This window comes from Tauraco erythrolophus, chromosome Z (assembly GCF_009769465.1).
Source record: "Tauraco erythrolophus isolate bTauEry1 chromosome Z, bTauEry1.pri, whole genome shotgun sequence".
Lineage (NCBI taxonomy): Eukaryota > Metazoa > Chordata > Aves > Musophagiformes > Musophagidae > Tauraco > Tauraco erythrolophus.
In genome coordinates, this window is record NC_141496.1 from 25,483,268 (window position 1) to 25,496,240 (window position 12,973).

At 38.2% G+C, this 12,973-nt stretch overlaps 1 protein-coding gene across 1 annotated transcript in view; it reads left to right on the top strand.

The window, feature by feature from the left end:
* RGS7BP (regulator of G protein signaling 7 binding protein) overlaps positions 1 to 12,973 on the top strand; it is a 41,166-nt gene that overhangs the window by 20,330 nt on the left and 7,863 nt on the right. The window contains exon 3 of the mRNA XM_086629728.1: positions 10,251 to 10,381. Coding sequence (XP_086485854.1) covers positions 10,251 to 10,381 — 131 coding nt within the window. The remainder of the gene's footprint in view (positions 1 to 10,250; positions 10,382 to 12,973) is intronic.

Consider the following 12,973-nt stretch of genomic DNA (forward strand, 5'->3'; position numbering starts at 1 on the left):
TTGGAGAGACATGGGCTTGACAGATGGACCACTCGGTGGATAAGGAATTGGCTGGATGGTCGCACTCGAAGAGTTGCAGTCAACAGTTCAATGTCCACGTGGAGGCCAGTGACGAGTGGTGTTCCTCAGGGGTCAGTACTGGGGCCAGTGCTATTTAACATCTTTGTTGGAGACATGGACAGTGGGATTAAGTGCACCCTCAGCAAGTTTGCTGAAGACACCAAGCTGTGTGGTGTGGTCAGCACACTGGAGGGAAGGGATGACATCCAAAGGGACCTTCACAGGCTGGAGAAGTGGGCCTGTGAGAACCTCATGAAGTTCAACAAGGCCAAGTGCAAGGTCCTGCACGTGGGTCGGGGCAATCCCAAGCACAAGTACAGGCTGGGCAGAGAATGGATTGAGATCAGCCCAGAGGAGAAGGACTTGGGAGTGCTGGTGGATGAGAAGCTCAACATGAGCTAGCAATGTGCACTTACAGCCCAGAAAGCCAACCATGTCCTGGGCTGCATCAAAAGAAGTGTGGCCAGCAGGTGAGGGAGGTGATTCTCTCCCTGTACTCTGCTCTCATGAGACCCCACCTACAGTACTGTGTTCAGTTCTGGAGTCCCCAACGTAAGAAGGACATGGAGCTGTTGGAGTGAGTCCAGAGAAGATGATCCGAGGGCTGGAACACCTCTGCTATGAAGACAGACTGAGAGAATTGGGGCTGTTAAGCCTGGAGAAGAGAAGGCTCCCGGCTGATCTTACAGCAGCCTTCCAGTACCTGAAGGTGGCCTACAAGAAAGCTGGAGAGAGATTTTTTCCAAGGGTGTGTAGTGATAGGATAAGGGGTAATGGATTTAAACTTCAAAAGGGTAGATTTTGATGAGATATCAGGAAGAAATTTTTTACATTGAGGGTGTTGAGGCACTGGAACAGGTTTCCCAGAGAAGTTGTGGATGCCCCATCCCTGGAAGTGTTCAAAGCTGCATTGGATGAGGCTTTGAGCACCCTGATCTAGTGGAAGATGTCCCTGCAGAGAGGTTGGAACTAGATGATCTTTAAGGTCCCTTCCAACCCAAACCATTCTATGATTCTGTATACCCAGATTGACTCTATCAGCCTTATCAGAGTAATTGGAGATTTACGCTGGTCTAACTAATGTGATCACATATCTTCTGTTACTGAGAGTGCTGTTGTAACTGCTTCAAAACAACAATCTGATTTAAAAAAAACAACATTGCAGCCGTTTATGGGTCTACTAGAAACAACTAGCCCTGGCTGGACTGGAATGTTGTGTAGCAGTTGTACCATAGAATCATAGAATGGCATAGGCTGGAAGGGACCTCAGAGATCATCTAATCCAACCTCCCTGTCATGGGCAGGGACGCCTCTCAACTAGATCAGGCTACTCAAGGCTCCGTCCAACCTGGACTTGAACACCTCCAGAGAGGGGGCATCCACAACTTCTCTGGGCAATTTATTCAAAAGTCTTCCCACCCTTGTACTGAAGAATTTCTTCCCAAGATCTAATCTAAATCTGTTCTCCTTCAACTTAAACCCATTTCCCCTTGTCCTATCAGTGGACACTCTTGTAAAAAGTCCCTCCCCAGCCTTCCTGTAAGTTCCCTTCGGGTATTGGAAGGCAGCTATTAGATCCCCCGAAGTCTTCTCTTTTCAAGGCTGAACACTCCCAGCTCCTGCAGCCTGTCTTTGTAGCAGAGGTGCTCCAGGCCCTGGATGATCTTTGTGGCCCTCCTCTGAACACGCTCCAACAAATCTATGTCTCTCTTATGGTGGGGACACCAGAACTGGACCCAGTATTCGAGGTGGGATCTCACAAGGGCAGAGTAGAGGGGGAGAATCACCTCTCTTGACCTGCTGACCACGCTTCTCTTGATAAATCCCAGGATGCAGTTGGCCTTCTGGGCCATATCAGAGGATTAACAACCTATTAGTAGAGAACAAAAAACCAACACATGATACTGAAACTGTCAGCAGCTTGTGTGAAACACATCAAAAAAATAACCCCAGCAGATGGAAGGAACACAAGTAAGAATGTTTTCTCAAGTTCTGTTCAGAGGAAAACATAGTCGTTGGATGACTTTTCTACTTACATTCAAAATGAATCAGCAAGTCTTTTGTTACCTTCAAAGATGAATGGTTGAGTGATAAAGAAATAAATGATGTATTTAAGGTAGAAAAACCGAGGCAGGCTTAGTAGTTTGTTGCGCCTGAGACATAATCAGATCATAATCATAAGGGGATTAAGTGGGTCCCCTCGGCCGTATTTGTCACGTTTTTCATTCTAGCAGAAGAGCCATAATGCCTGAGGTAGGCCTTGTTTCCAGATCATCTTTGTAGCTGCTATATATTTCTAAACTACAGTGTTTCTCATACTAAATTAAAAGACAATCTACAGGGCGGTGTTTGTGGACAGTGATTTGCCATAGCTTGTCAAGCCAATTCACTGTCCTTTTCATGAGAAGTACGTGTATGAGGCATAAGGCAGAATTTGATGAATTAATTTTCACTCTAATTTGCCAAAGGTTTATTTTCCTTTAGCTTTTGAAGACAAACATTCTTCATTATACATCTGGGTAGTTCTTTCAGCTCATAATATTTTAGAACTATAGATACTGTTCATAAAAATGATACTTTTTCTTAGAGTTAAGCATAGAATTTGTCAAAACAGTACTTTTAAAAAAAGGTGCATCATATAACTCAGCTACTCTTTTAACCAGAGATAATACATCAGTACGTGTTTTTAAATGTTGTTGATAGTAACATTTTGTAAATGTGTGGCTAAAATTTTTCAGTTACATTCAGAATTAGACCATAATCTTTGTTCAGTTTTAGTAGTCTTGAGTTTCACTGATTTTAATGGAACTAGGAATGCTGGACACCTGGGAGAATTCAGGAGAACCTGAAGGTGTTTTTCAGTTGTAACCAACGTTTTGGCAGTAAAATAAAATCATCTGTCAATTGTTTTGGAAAAAAAGCAAAATTTTAAATGGAATTTTCTCTCTTTACCTTTCCATGTGAAGGAGGGGAATTTTATCATGTTTATTCTTGTATTTTAAAATGATTATCTGAAGAGCCGCATTCATTTGTCTTTCGTATGTATACTGGGTACTACATGGTTGGTATCAGAGCTCCCTCTATAGGTTTTATTTTAAATTTCAGCATAGGAAAATACTAAGTAAAGTAAATCCCACCTCTTGTCAGTGCTTCATAAACGTATTCAGTTGAACAACATGACCTCGTTTTTGAAAAGAAGGATTTTATGGAAAGAAAACCATCGATTTTACCAGTGGTTAAAGTATGAAAATGTAATGTCAAAGATTTGTTTAAGTTGTATTTACAAAAAATTCATACTTTTTATTTTAATAGCAGCCTGATAAACTGTGTAACTTAAGCTACTGTTGTATAAAAGAATAACCCAGCATTTTCTCTTTTCTAACTACTTTTAATACATGTAGGTGTCAGAGCTCTCAAACTGCAGAAGTACGGCTCACACAGTAGTACAAGTTTCTCATCAACTGAGTAGTATTCATGTCTTTGAATAAGCACTTCTACCCTTTATGGCACCCTGGTGGTATAGTATTCATGTGACAACTACAGAAATTCTTAGTAAGGGAGGGACAGGATATTTGAAACTATTTAATACACAGCTATCAGCATAATTTAGCAGACAGAGAAAAAAGGAAAAAAAGAGCTAAATGATCTGCCAGTTTTCCCTAGACATCAGTGAGTGTTTCTAAGTCAAATAAGTAATCCTACAGACCTCTTGATGGAAGTGTGGTTGTTGGTAGTAATAAGCTAATCATCTGGCTTGCTTTCATATAGAGTTTTTATTATTGAAAACAAACAAAAAAATCTCTGTATGAAGGAACTCATTCTCTTAGTTCTGCTTGAAAATTAAAGCCTTCTGTTTTCTAGTGAAGATCAGGCAGGAGTGAAGCTTGACAGTTATTAAGCAATATGCCAGCTTGTATGGACCTAAAAACTTTACCCTACATGCAGAATATTTGCATAAGCACATATACACCCATCTCGGCCAATGGCATCCTGGGGTTTATTAGAAGGAGTGTGGTTAGTAGGTCGAGAGAGGTTCTCCTCCCCCTCTATTCTGCCCTGGTGAGGCCACATCTGGAATATTGTGTCCAGTTCTGGGCCCGTCAGTTCAAGAAGGACAAGGAACTGCTTGAGAGAGTCCAGCACAGAGCCACAAAGATGGTTAAGGGAGTGGAGCATCTCCCTTATGAGGAAGGGCTGAGGGAGCTGGGTCTCCTTAGCTTGGAGAAGAGGAGACTGAGGGGGACCTCATTAATGTTTATAAATATGTAAAGGGTGACTGTCGTGAGGATGGAGCCAGGCTCTTCTCAGTGGCATCCAATGATAGGACAAGGGGAAATGGATATAAGCTGGAACATAGGAGGTTCCGCTTAAACATGAGGAAGAACTTCTTCCCAGTAAGGGTAACAGAACACTGGAACAGGCTGCCCAGAGAGGTTGTGGCGTCTCCTTCTCTGGAGATGTTCAAAACCTGCCTGGACACGTTCCTGTGTGATCTGATCTCGGTAGTCCTGCTCCGGCAGGAGGATTGGAGTAGATGATCCTTTGAAGTCCCTTCCAGTCCCTAACATTCTGTGATTCTGTGATATACCCATCTCACCATTTCCCCTTCTTCATGTATGGGAACACATGTGTCTTGCTGCTTCACTGGCAAGTCAAGAGGCTTCCTCTGAGCAGTAGAATTCCTTAAATTCTATCTATAGTCCCTTCCTATATGGGCCATTCATTGCATTCATCTTGCCACAACCTGTCTACCTAAGTCCTGTAAAAGTTATCAGTACCTCTTTATCTTTCCTAAGTGGATAGGGAGAAGCAAGAAAACTTCTGCTCCACATTGGATGCGGGAAGTGAGCACAATTCCTCTTCACAGCCTTGTGGCAGCTGTGCTCAGAAGCCAGCGATGAGGAACTGATCTTTGGCTCATGGGCAGGTGCTCAGTAGTGTGCTAGCTCTCGTGTCCAGCTGCACGTAAGCTATTAAACAGCTCTGCTGGTAACACCATTTAGTGAGGAGTTGTATGAGATTGTGTTACATGAGATTTCTTTTGAATATCTAAGTGGTCTTCGTGAAGAAACCGGCTGTACTAACTGAAACGGAGGTAGCTGACTTGGGGGGTTAGTAATACAAGTTTGCACTAAGTTTTTTTTGTAAATAAATAAAAATTTGGTAGATAGCAATGTAATAATAAACATATAATCAGCATTCTGAAAGTTAGGTCTTAATGAGTCCTCTGTTCAACATTTCTCATGGCATGACACTGTATAGAAATAGAAAATTACTGAGAGAAGAGAAATTGATGACACTTTAAAAGGAAATTTTAAGTTCACTACACAGAATGAATGTCATGGATTGTAAAAGAAATCTTTATGTGCATTGGCATCGGAATGCCTGGCTTTCAGAGATGAAAATGAGGCCTATATACATGCTTAGCAGAAAATTATTTGTTTGCAAGATGATGGAATTCTTGTGGTCATTATCGCAATTAAACACTCATTAAACAGTTTGAGACAATCAGTGAGGGTAGTGGCCTGGAAGTAATTCTCATTGTGTAAAATTTGGATAATTAAAAATGTTTTTCCTGAATGTCACTACTGTTACTCTGGATTTGCAAATGAGAGAAGAATTTTGCTCACAGTCCAATTACAGATACTCTATAGTCTTGAAAAAAAAAAAAAAACAAAAATAGGTCAGAGCACACATATATTATAGATGTTTCTAGTTCTTATTCTGCTATTCATAAATACAGTTTACAAGAAAAATATATTTACAACAGCAAAAAGGGTCAATTAAAATATATATTACTATGCTTTAAAATTACTCTTCCAGCTCACTTGTGAATAGGAAGCCACCGATAAATTCAAATTGGCTTATGAGGAAATTGAATTGTATGTAATTGCCACCTTCTTAGTCTTAACAATTAAAAATTCTGTCAGATAAAAAAAGTTTTAGAGAAAGATTTTCACCATTTTTGCTTCTTAGAAATTAAACAGCTGTATGAGGAAAATACTATTTTCTTCCACCTGTGTGCAGACCCTCAATCTTCTTGCCAGTTACAGTTAGAAAGGCAGACATACATTCAACATTCACTTTATACCTGAACATTTATGGGGCAATGCCCTGCCAGTGGAATAGGCAAATCAATTATCCATTACTAGTTCTGTACCTGTTCATCTTCAGGACAGAGGAAACCCTGCTCAGAAAGAAAAGTTTAAGCATCTGGGAAACTCAAGCAGAAACTGAAAGTGCCTGCGTGTATGTTGTTGGGGCCCCAGGTGTTACATGAAAGAAGCAAGAATTTTGAAGCGCTAAATTTTGGACCTGGGTGCTAAATATTCCTGAATGTTTTTTTAATCCCTCTATTGGTAAGGATAGCTCAAAGGAAATTACTGTATGTGTGCTCACAGGGAAATGAATTGCAACAGTGAGTGATGCAGATGATGGGGCAAAAAAAAAGCTGTATCTCCATCTACCACAGTAATCCTACGGTGCTGAACTTCGAAATAGTGTTCAGTGCACATGTAAGAATGTGTGACAGTAAGGGGTAAGTTAAAAGATAGGACAAATCAGGATAGTAAAAGTCTCCAAGAGGCCATGTATTATTTAAATATGTATCACAGCTATGTAAGATCCAAAGTTCAGAAAGTTAAAATTCTGTTCCAGAGGAAGAAGACATAGTATACTGTACTTTTGCTGTTATTTAGCTAGTTACTTGTTTCTTCTGTATTTGGTTAGGTGAATTCTGTAAGGTTACATTTATTCCCGAGACTGCCTCTTACATCAAACATCAGAATGCTATTTTACTCTACGATATATTCGATTTTGTGGTAACTCTTTTACAGAAAATGTTGAAATCATTAGGAGCAGTACCTGCAAAATGAATGACTAGATGCTAGTCTTGAAAATGTTGGTATGATCTAGAAAAAACAGTCTACACCTGAGAAACTGTTCCTGACTTAAACAAAAATTGAATTTGTATCTAGGCTATATGTGTTTTATCTTCTTTGGTTAATACCAATATGATTACATCAAAAACTCTTCTTGCCATCTGCCAATTTGAAAAGAAATGCTGTTAAATTTATGGTTATTGTTTATGCAGAGAGAACAGTCCATTTCTAATCAGCTAAGTGATCACAGATCTAACAACTGGAATTCATATAACAGATTGGTTAAAAATGAAAGAAACAGCAAACACAACTGCAGAATATGTTAAGATTTAACTCTTGTTAAACCAGGACTAGATACTGTGGATTAATCCAAGACGAAAAGCACTACATAATGCAAGGTTAAAAACCATAAAATATTGTAATATACAAAGTAGAACTTCTAAGTGTCTGAGGAGTCTGCAATTAAGTACAGTTTTAAAAAAATCTAATTCTGTTTATTCCAAAATAATTTTGTATGCTTTTATGTGTGTTGTAATGCTGTGTCTTCTAAGCATAATTTTCAGCATTTCAGAACTGGCATTCTTTATTTTGTTCCACTAATGCTTATGCAATCACACACGAAAAAAATGTTCCTATCCTTTGAAAAGAATGTGAGATTTCAATGTGGGTCTATGTCTAGGAAATACATGTTTTCATATGCACTTGACTCTGAATAAACAAAAAAAAATTCTGTCAGGAAGCTAATTTTTCAGGAAAATTATTCAGAGTCTTAAGATTATAAAATGTTTTCCAAGTTGAAATCACTGAGAATGCGAAGAAATATTACAGGAAGAATCTGAAAAGACATCTTCAGAGTACTGGGGGTGAACTCTTTTTGTTCGGCCATCATAGCTTTATTCTGTATTTATGATGAGACACAGGAAATACCATATCATGCATGGTATAATTTTTCAGCAAACACAGACTTCACTTAAAAAGTAGAAAAGTAGATTAGGCTTAAGTGAAATACTTGTATTACCATCTAGCCAAAAGAAATAAAGCTCCTAGGATGAGCAGGTTTCTTATTATGTGTATGATATTGCTCCTGAAGTAACAAAGAACCATAGCAATTGTAATTTGTACTCCAGTCATTTCCTGCATTTTTGATGAGTTCTACTTTGTAATGGATTGGCAGGTGGGACCGATCTTCCTTCGTCCCTTCTGACTAAGTCCAGCCTGATTTCTTTTCAATCTTCAGTCTTTTCCAGCCTTGTCTTTTTTTTCTTTTTTGGCTGCATTTTGGCTTGTTTAAGCATTCTTGATTGTACAGCTTACCACTACTGTGATTCTTACAGTTTTTCATTGGCATGTACAAACACCAGTAGTCTTCCTTCATAAGCTATGGAAGTACTGAGGTTGCTCTTTCCTTTTATGAAGGTTCTCCCCAATTCTGTGGAACCTTCATGGTCCCATTTGGTTTCGATGTCACTTGGAGGGACAGGAAGCCTTGAGGACCTTGGAAAACCACAGTTTCTTCCTCATTGGAGGCAGATTATGGCAAGACCTTGCACCAAATATTCCTTTGAGATTGCTCCTTTCTTCAGTCCACTGAGCCACATACATGAGGGCCTATCGTATACTGGCCCTATTTTCTTGCCCCAGGATATGACTAAGTATATTATTCCTTGCTATCAGTGAAATCAGTGGCAGAAGGTGCACACTTTCTAGGCAATGTATAGTCTCCTTTGTTAGAAGTAATGATGAATCTCAAATACAAGAATTAACAAGTTTTAGTATGCAGAATTCATTTAAACTGAACTTCAGTAAGGTTGTATCAGCACAAAGTGGTAGAATTTTCCTTAAAGTAGAGTTTTTAGGCTTTGTTCTTGACAAAAGAACTGGAGTTCACATTTTGTCTGGACACTGGATTGAGGTGTAAATAATGACCTTTTAACTTAGGTCAGAGAGAACCTATTTTGCTAGTTTAAGTAGACATTGTCTGCTGTAGGTCTCAAAGCCTAGGTCGGTATTAAGAAATTATTTGACTATAGCAGCCCAATCTGCTATTGCTGCAAATAATTTATCAGGTAAGTTACTCTTGTTCCCATGAGGAATCCCCAACTCTAATTTTATTTCATGTCTTTTGAAGCATAAGTTTAACCACAGGAAATTCAATCACTGTAAAGAATGCTAGCAATCTTTCTATTGTGAAAGCTTCATTTATATTATTCATAGGCTAGAAATCTGAAAACATAACTCAATTTTTTTTTCATTTCTTAGCAGTAGTATTCAGAAATGACATTAGGTTCAGATTGTTTAGGCTCTTCTAGTTCTTATTAAATTCAGTTTTGAGGGTTATCTTGCCATTTAACGTAACTATGTAGCAAACCAATAGCAAGAATGTCTGAAAATGAAATGGCTGAAATCCTAACTCTTCAATCTTACCACTTACTGCCCTATTATTGAAAGTACCTTTGGAAGAAGCATTGAATACCTGATTCTCAGATATGACTGGGTAAATCACTTCATTAGCACTTAAAGAAACAGTTAGGTTTATAAAAAAGTGTGTTTACACCCATGCGGCATTCTCAGCCTACAAAATTGAGGTTTATTGTCTGGTTTTACAGCCAGGCATGAGAATTGGTTCCTGGATCTGGGTAAGCAGTTAATTGGAGGTGTAGGGTTACTCTTGATTTCAGTGTTTGTTTTTGAGATAATTACTGCTTTTCTGAAAAAATTCTTGAACATCCCATTCTCCTCACAGTGTAGTATCACATGACTACTAATTTAAGCATGGGGCGGAGGAGTAGGAAATTCAGACAGAAACTATAGAACCAAAAGACTGACTTGTTGCTGATGAGAGTGTCTTCAAAGCAGGGTTGATTATGCCTAATCCAGGATTTGTAAGATGAACAGTGACTGTGAAACTGGCTCTGAAATCTACTGCACCTGCACCAGGACCAAGGATCACTGAAACCGGATGGCAAAAGAACCCTTCAATCTACCAGAAAATACTTATACAAAACTTATAAAGAGGAGAAAATATCTCAGTCACTTTTTTACCCCTTTTCTAAAAGTATGCAGGGAAGGAAATAAGGACATACAATCTTACCAAAGGCAAAGTATGTTCAGTTGTTTTAAGCTGAACAACTAAAGAATTATTTGTGAATACAGTGTCGTAGAAACAGGTTTTTTTCATGGTATACACATAGCTTAATAGTTTATGAAGCAGATTGTGGTGTGGTTCCTTTCAGCAGTAGGGAACTGATTTGATGACTCTCACGTCCTTCCAGTCCCATTCCTAACTAAAATTTTTCTGGTTTACTGCAGCCCGGAAGATGGTGAGATTCATCCCGAAATCTGTAGACTATACATCCAGTTGCAGTGTTGCTTAGAAATGTACACAACAGAAATGCTTAAATCCATATGTCTTCTAGGATCTCTGCAGTTTCATCGGAAAGGTAATGAATTGCACAAATGTACAGATGCTGATGTGAAAAAAAGAACAGTCTTTTAGGGCATGCATGGGTATTCATGAAAGACAAAGCACCAAACTGTAAAGTGTACTATACCACTGAAGCTTTTCAGCTACTGAAAAAATAGCTGTATTTCTATTTAATTATTGTCATTTTACAGAAGTGTGTCATATCAGGCATGTATAACTAATGTCCTTCTATGTTAGAAGTCTGAAAATTTTTTTAAAAGAGTGATCTCAAAAGTTTTACCTGTAATTAATCAGATCAGTGAGCAAACTATCTTGGTCATGTTATTAGAGGTGTTTGTTGGGTGTGATATATGAGGGCAAGTGTTTGGTGGAGCAATATGGCATGGTTTTAGTAATAAACTGGTCCCTTACTATCCCTGTTGTTATTTATCCAGCAATGCCAGCTTGTAGCAAAAGACGAATAAATATAGCTAAAAAGCTGCCCATCTTTATAAAAATAGATACGGGATTCAGAACTGAAATCTACCTCATAGAGTATTTTTACACACGAAGGAGATGTCCTTGCTTTGGTGAAAATGCATCTCTGTAATGATTTCATATTTGATTAGCCACCTACTGAAAGGAAGATGTAGAAATGCAGATAATTCACTGAATAGGTTACTTAATAACCTCATTACTCAGTGATGGCACATACTGATTGGGACTGTATCTGTGCTAATTGTAACTGCTCTTTCCCCAGATGATATCTCAGCATAATATTCTAGGTAAAGACAAGACCAAGTTCTGTAATGAACTGTAATGAAGGTCTTGTAATGAACCTTATGTGTTCCTGTCATGCTGAAAGATCCCATAATGTATTTTTCACATCTAGCTATAGCATACAGTTAAACCCAGTGATATTTTTATACTGAAAATAAGAATTAGAGGTTTATAACTGCTCAGTTGAGCTTCTCAGTCATTTTCTCAAGTCAAAAAGAAATCTATAAAATAGGAAGAGACAGAATTAACAGAGGCATTGTATAAGAAGATGCTAGTAGCTACTAAAATGAATCATCATTTTTAAAGACAGATTTTACTGTATTTCTTAGCATTGGCTACAGTTGTCTAACTACCTTCTGTAATTGCAGAAGGAAAGTAGCTTGAGGTGACCTGAGTAACCCCAATATGTCTTGTCTCTCTCTTTTGCCTCTGGATGGAATCTACATTAATAACTTAAACTAAACATCAAATTATTAGATGTCTAAAGTTGGATAAGATGAATTACAACATTATAGTATGGGCCAGCTTAGTTCCTATCTGGCAGTACTTTTGATATACATTGGTTCCTTATCTCATCATGGAGAAAGGCATGGTAGCTATTCTGCCATTGTTACATAGAGTAGTTTTTGTCTTGTATCCATATAGAGATAACCACACTAACCTGGCTTCAGGTTTCTGTGGCATTCTTTGAGAAAAATTCACAATAGGCTAAAATTATATAATCACAGGGTTTCAAATAATTTGAATTTTGGAACTTAGTCAATAGCGCATTGCTCTTGTATATTAAATACTTGCTATTGACAACACCTAGAAGTATTGTAAAGGCATCATGCAACAAGGGAAATTCCAATTACATGTTAAGTGTTTTTTGACCATGAAGGTAATGATATGCTTCTATAATTTCTTCATAGTAGCTCATATGGTGCCGTGTTTTAGATTTGTGACCACAGCAGACTGTTACTCCTCTCAAAGATCTTTCCAGTTCATCTACAGGGAAATCTAACTAGCTCTGGACCTATAATAGATGGGTTTTTTTCATTATGTAAGTTTCTCTGCGAAGTAGATCATGCCTAAGAGTAGGTGCATAGGGTAGCATGACAGAAGCAAACACAGAGGTCACCACAGAAGCAATAAGGAGCACAACAGTTGAGACACATAAAGTACAATGGTCACAGATGTTATATGTAGCTTTACTGAAGTGATCATTTTCTACCCTCTTATTTATCCTCACTCAATTTTGATCCTCAGCATTATTTAATTCTATGAATTTAATTTCATACTAAAGGCATTTTCTGCTTTTTACAGTAAAAAATGCTGAATTAGAGGCTAGAAAACAAAGAATACGTCATATTACATATTAATACATCATAATACATATTAAAATTTCACAGTAAAAGCAGCCTCTGTCTAGTCTACTGGCAAGAATAGCAAGTGTCTGTGAACACCTCTGATAACACTGTGTGCATGATCAAATTCCAACTGAAGTTAATTAAGGTCTTTCCACTGACTAAATTGGAAGTAAAATTTAGGGTTCATATCCCTATTTTAAGAATGTGCAATACAAAAGATATCCTTACCACCAGTAGAAGGATGAGAAGATTAAAGAGCTTTTGTTTCTCTACGGGCTGTGCCGTGTAGTAGAAATGTTAAGCCTGAGTCATGTACGTTATTCAAGCAAAGCCTTTATTATTAGCTGGCTCTTTTAACTGTGTTCAAGTGATGGAGCAGATGCTCTGAAATTCAAGAAAGGCTTCATGAATTGTTCACAATACAACAGAATTACTGATAAAGAGCTTTTTTCAGTTGAAAAGAAATCTGTGCCATTCATTCTGCTAAATCTGCAAGAGCT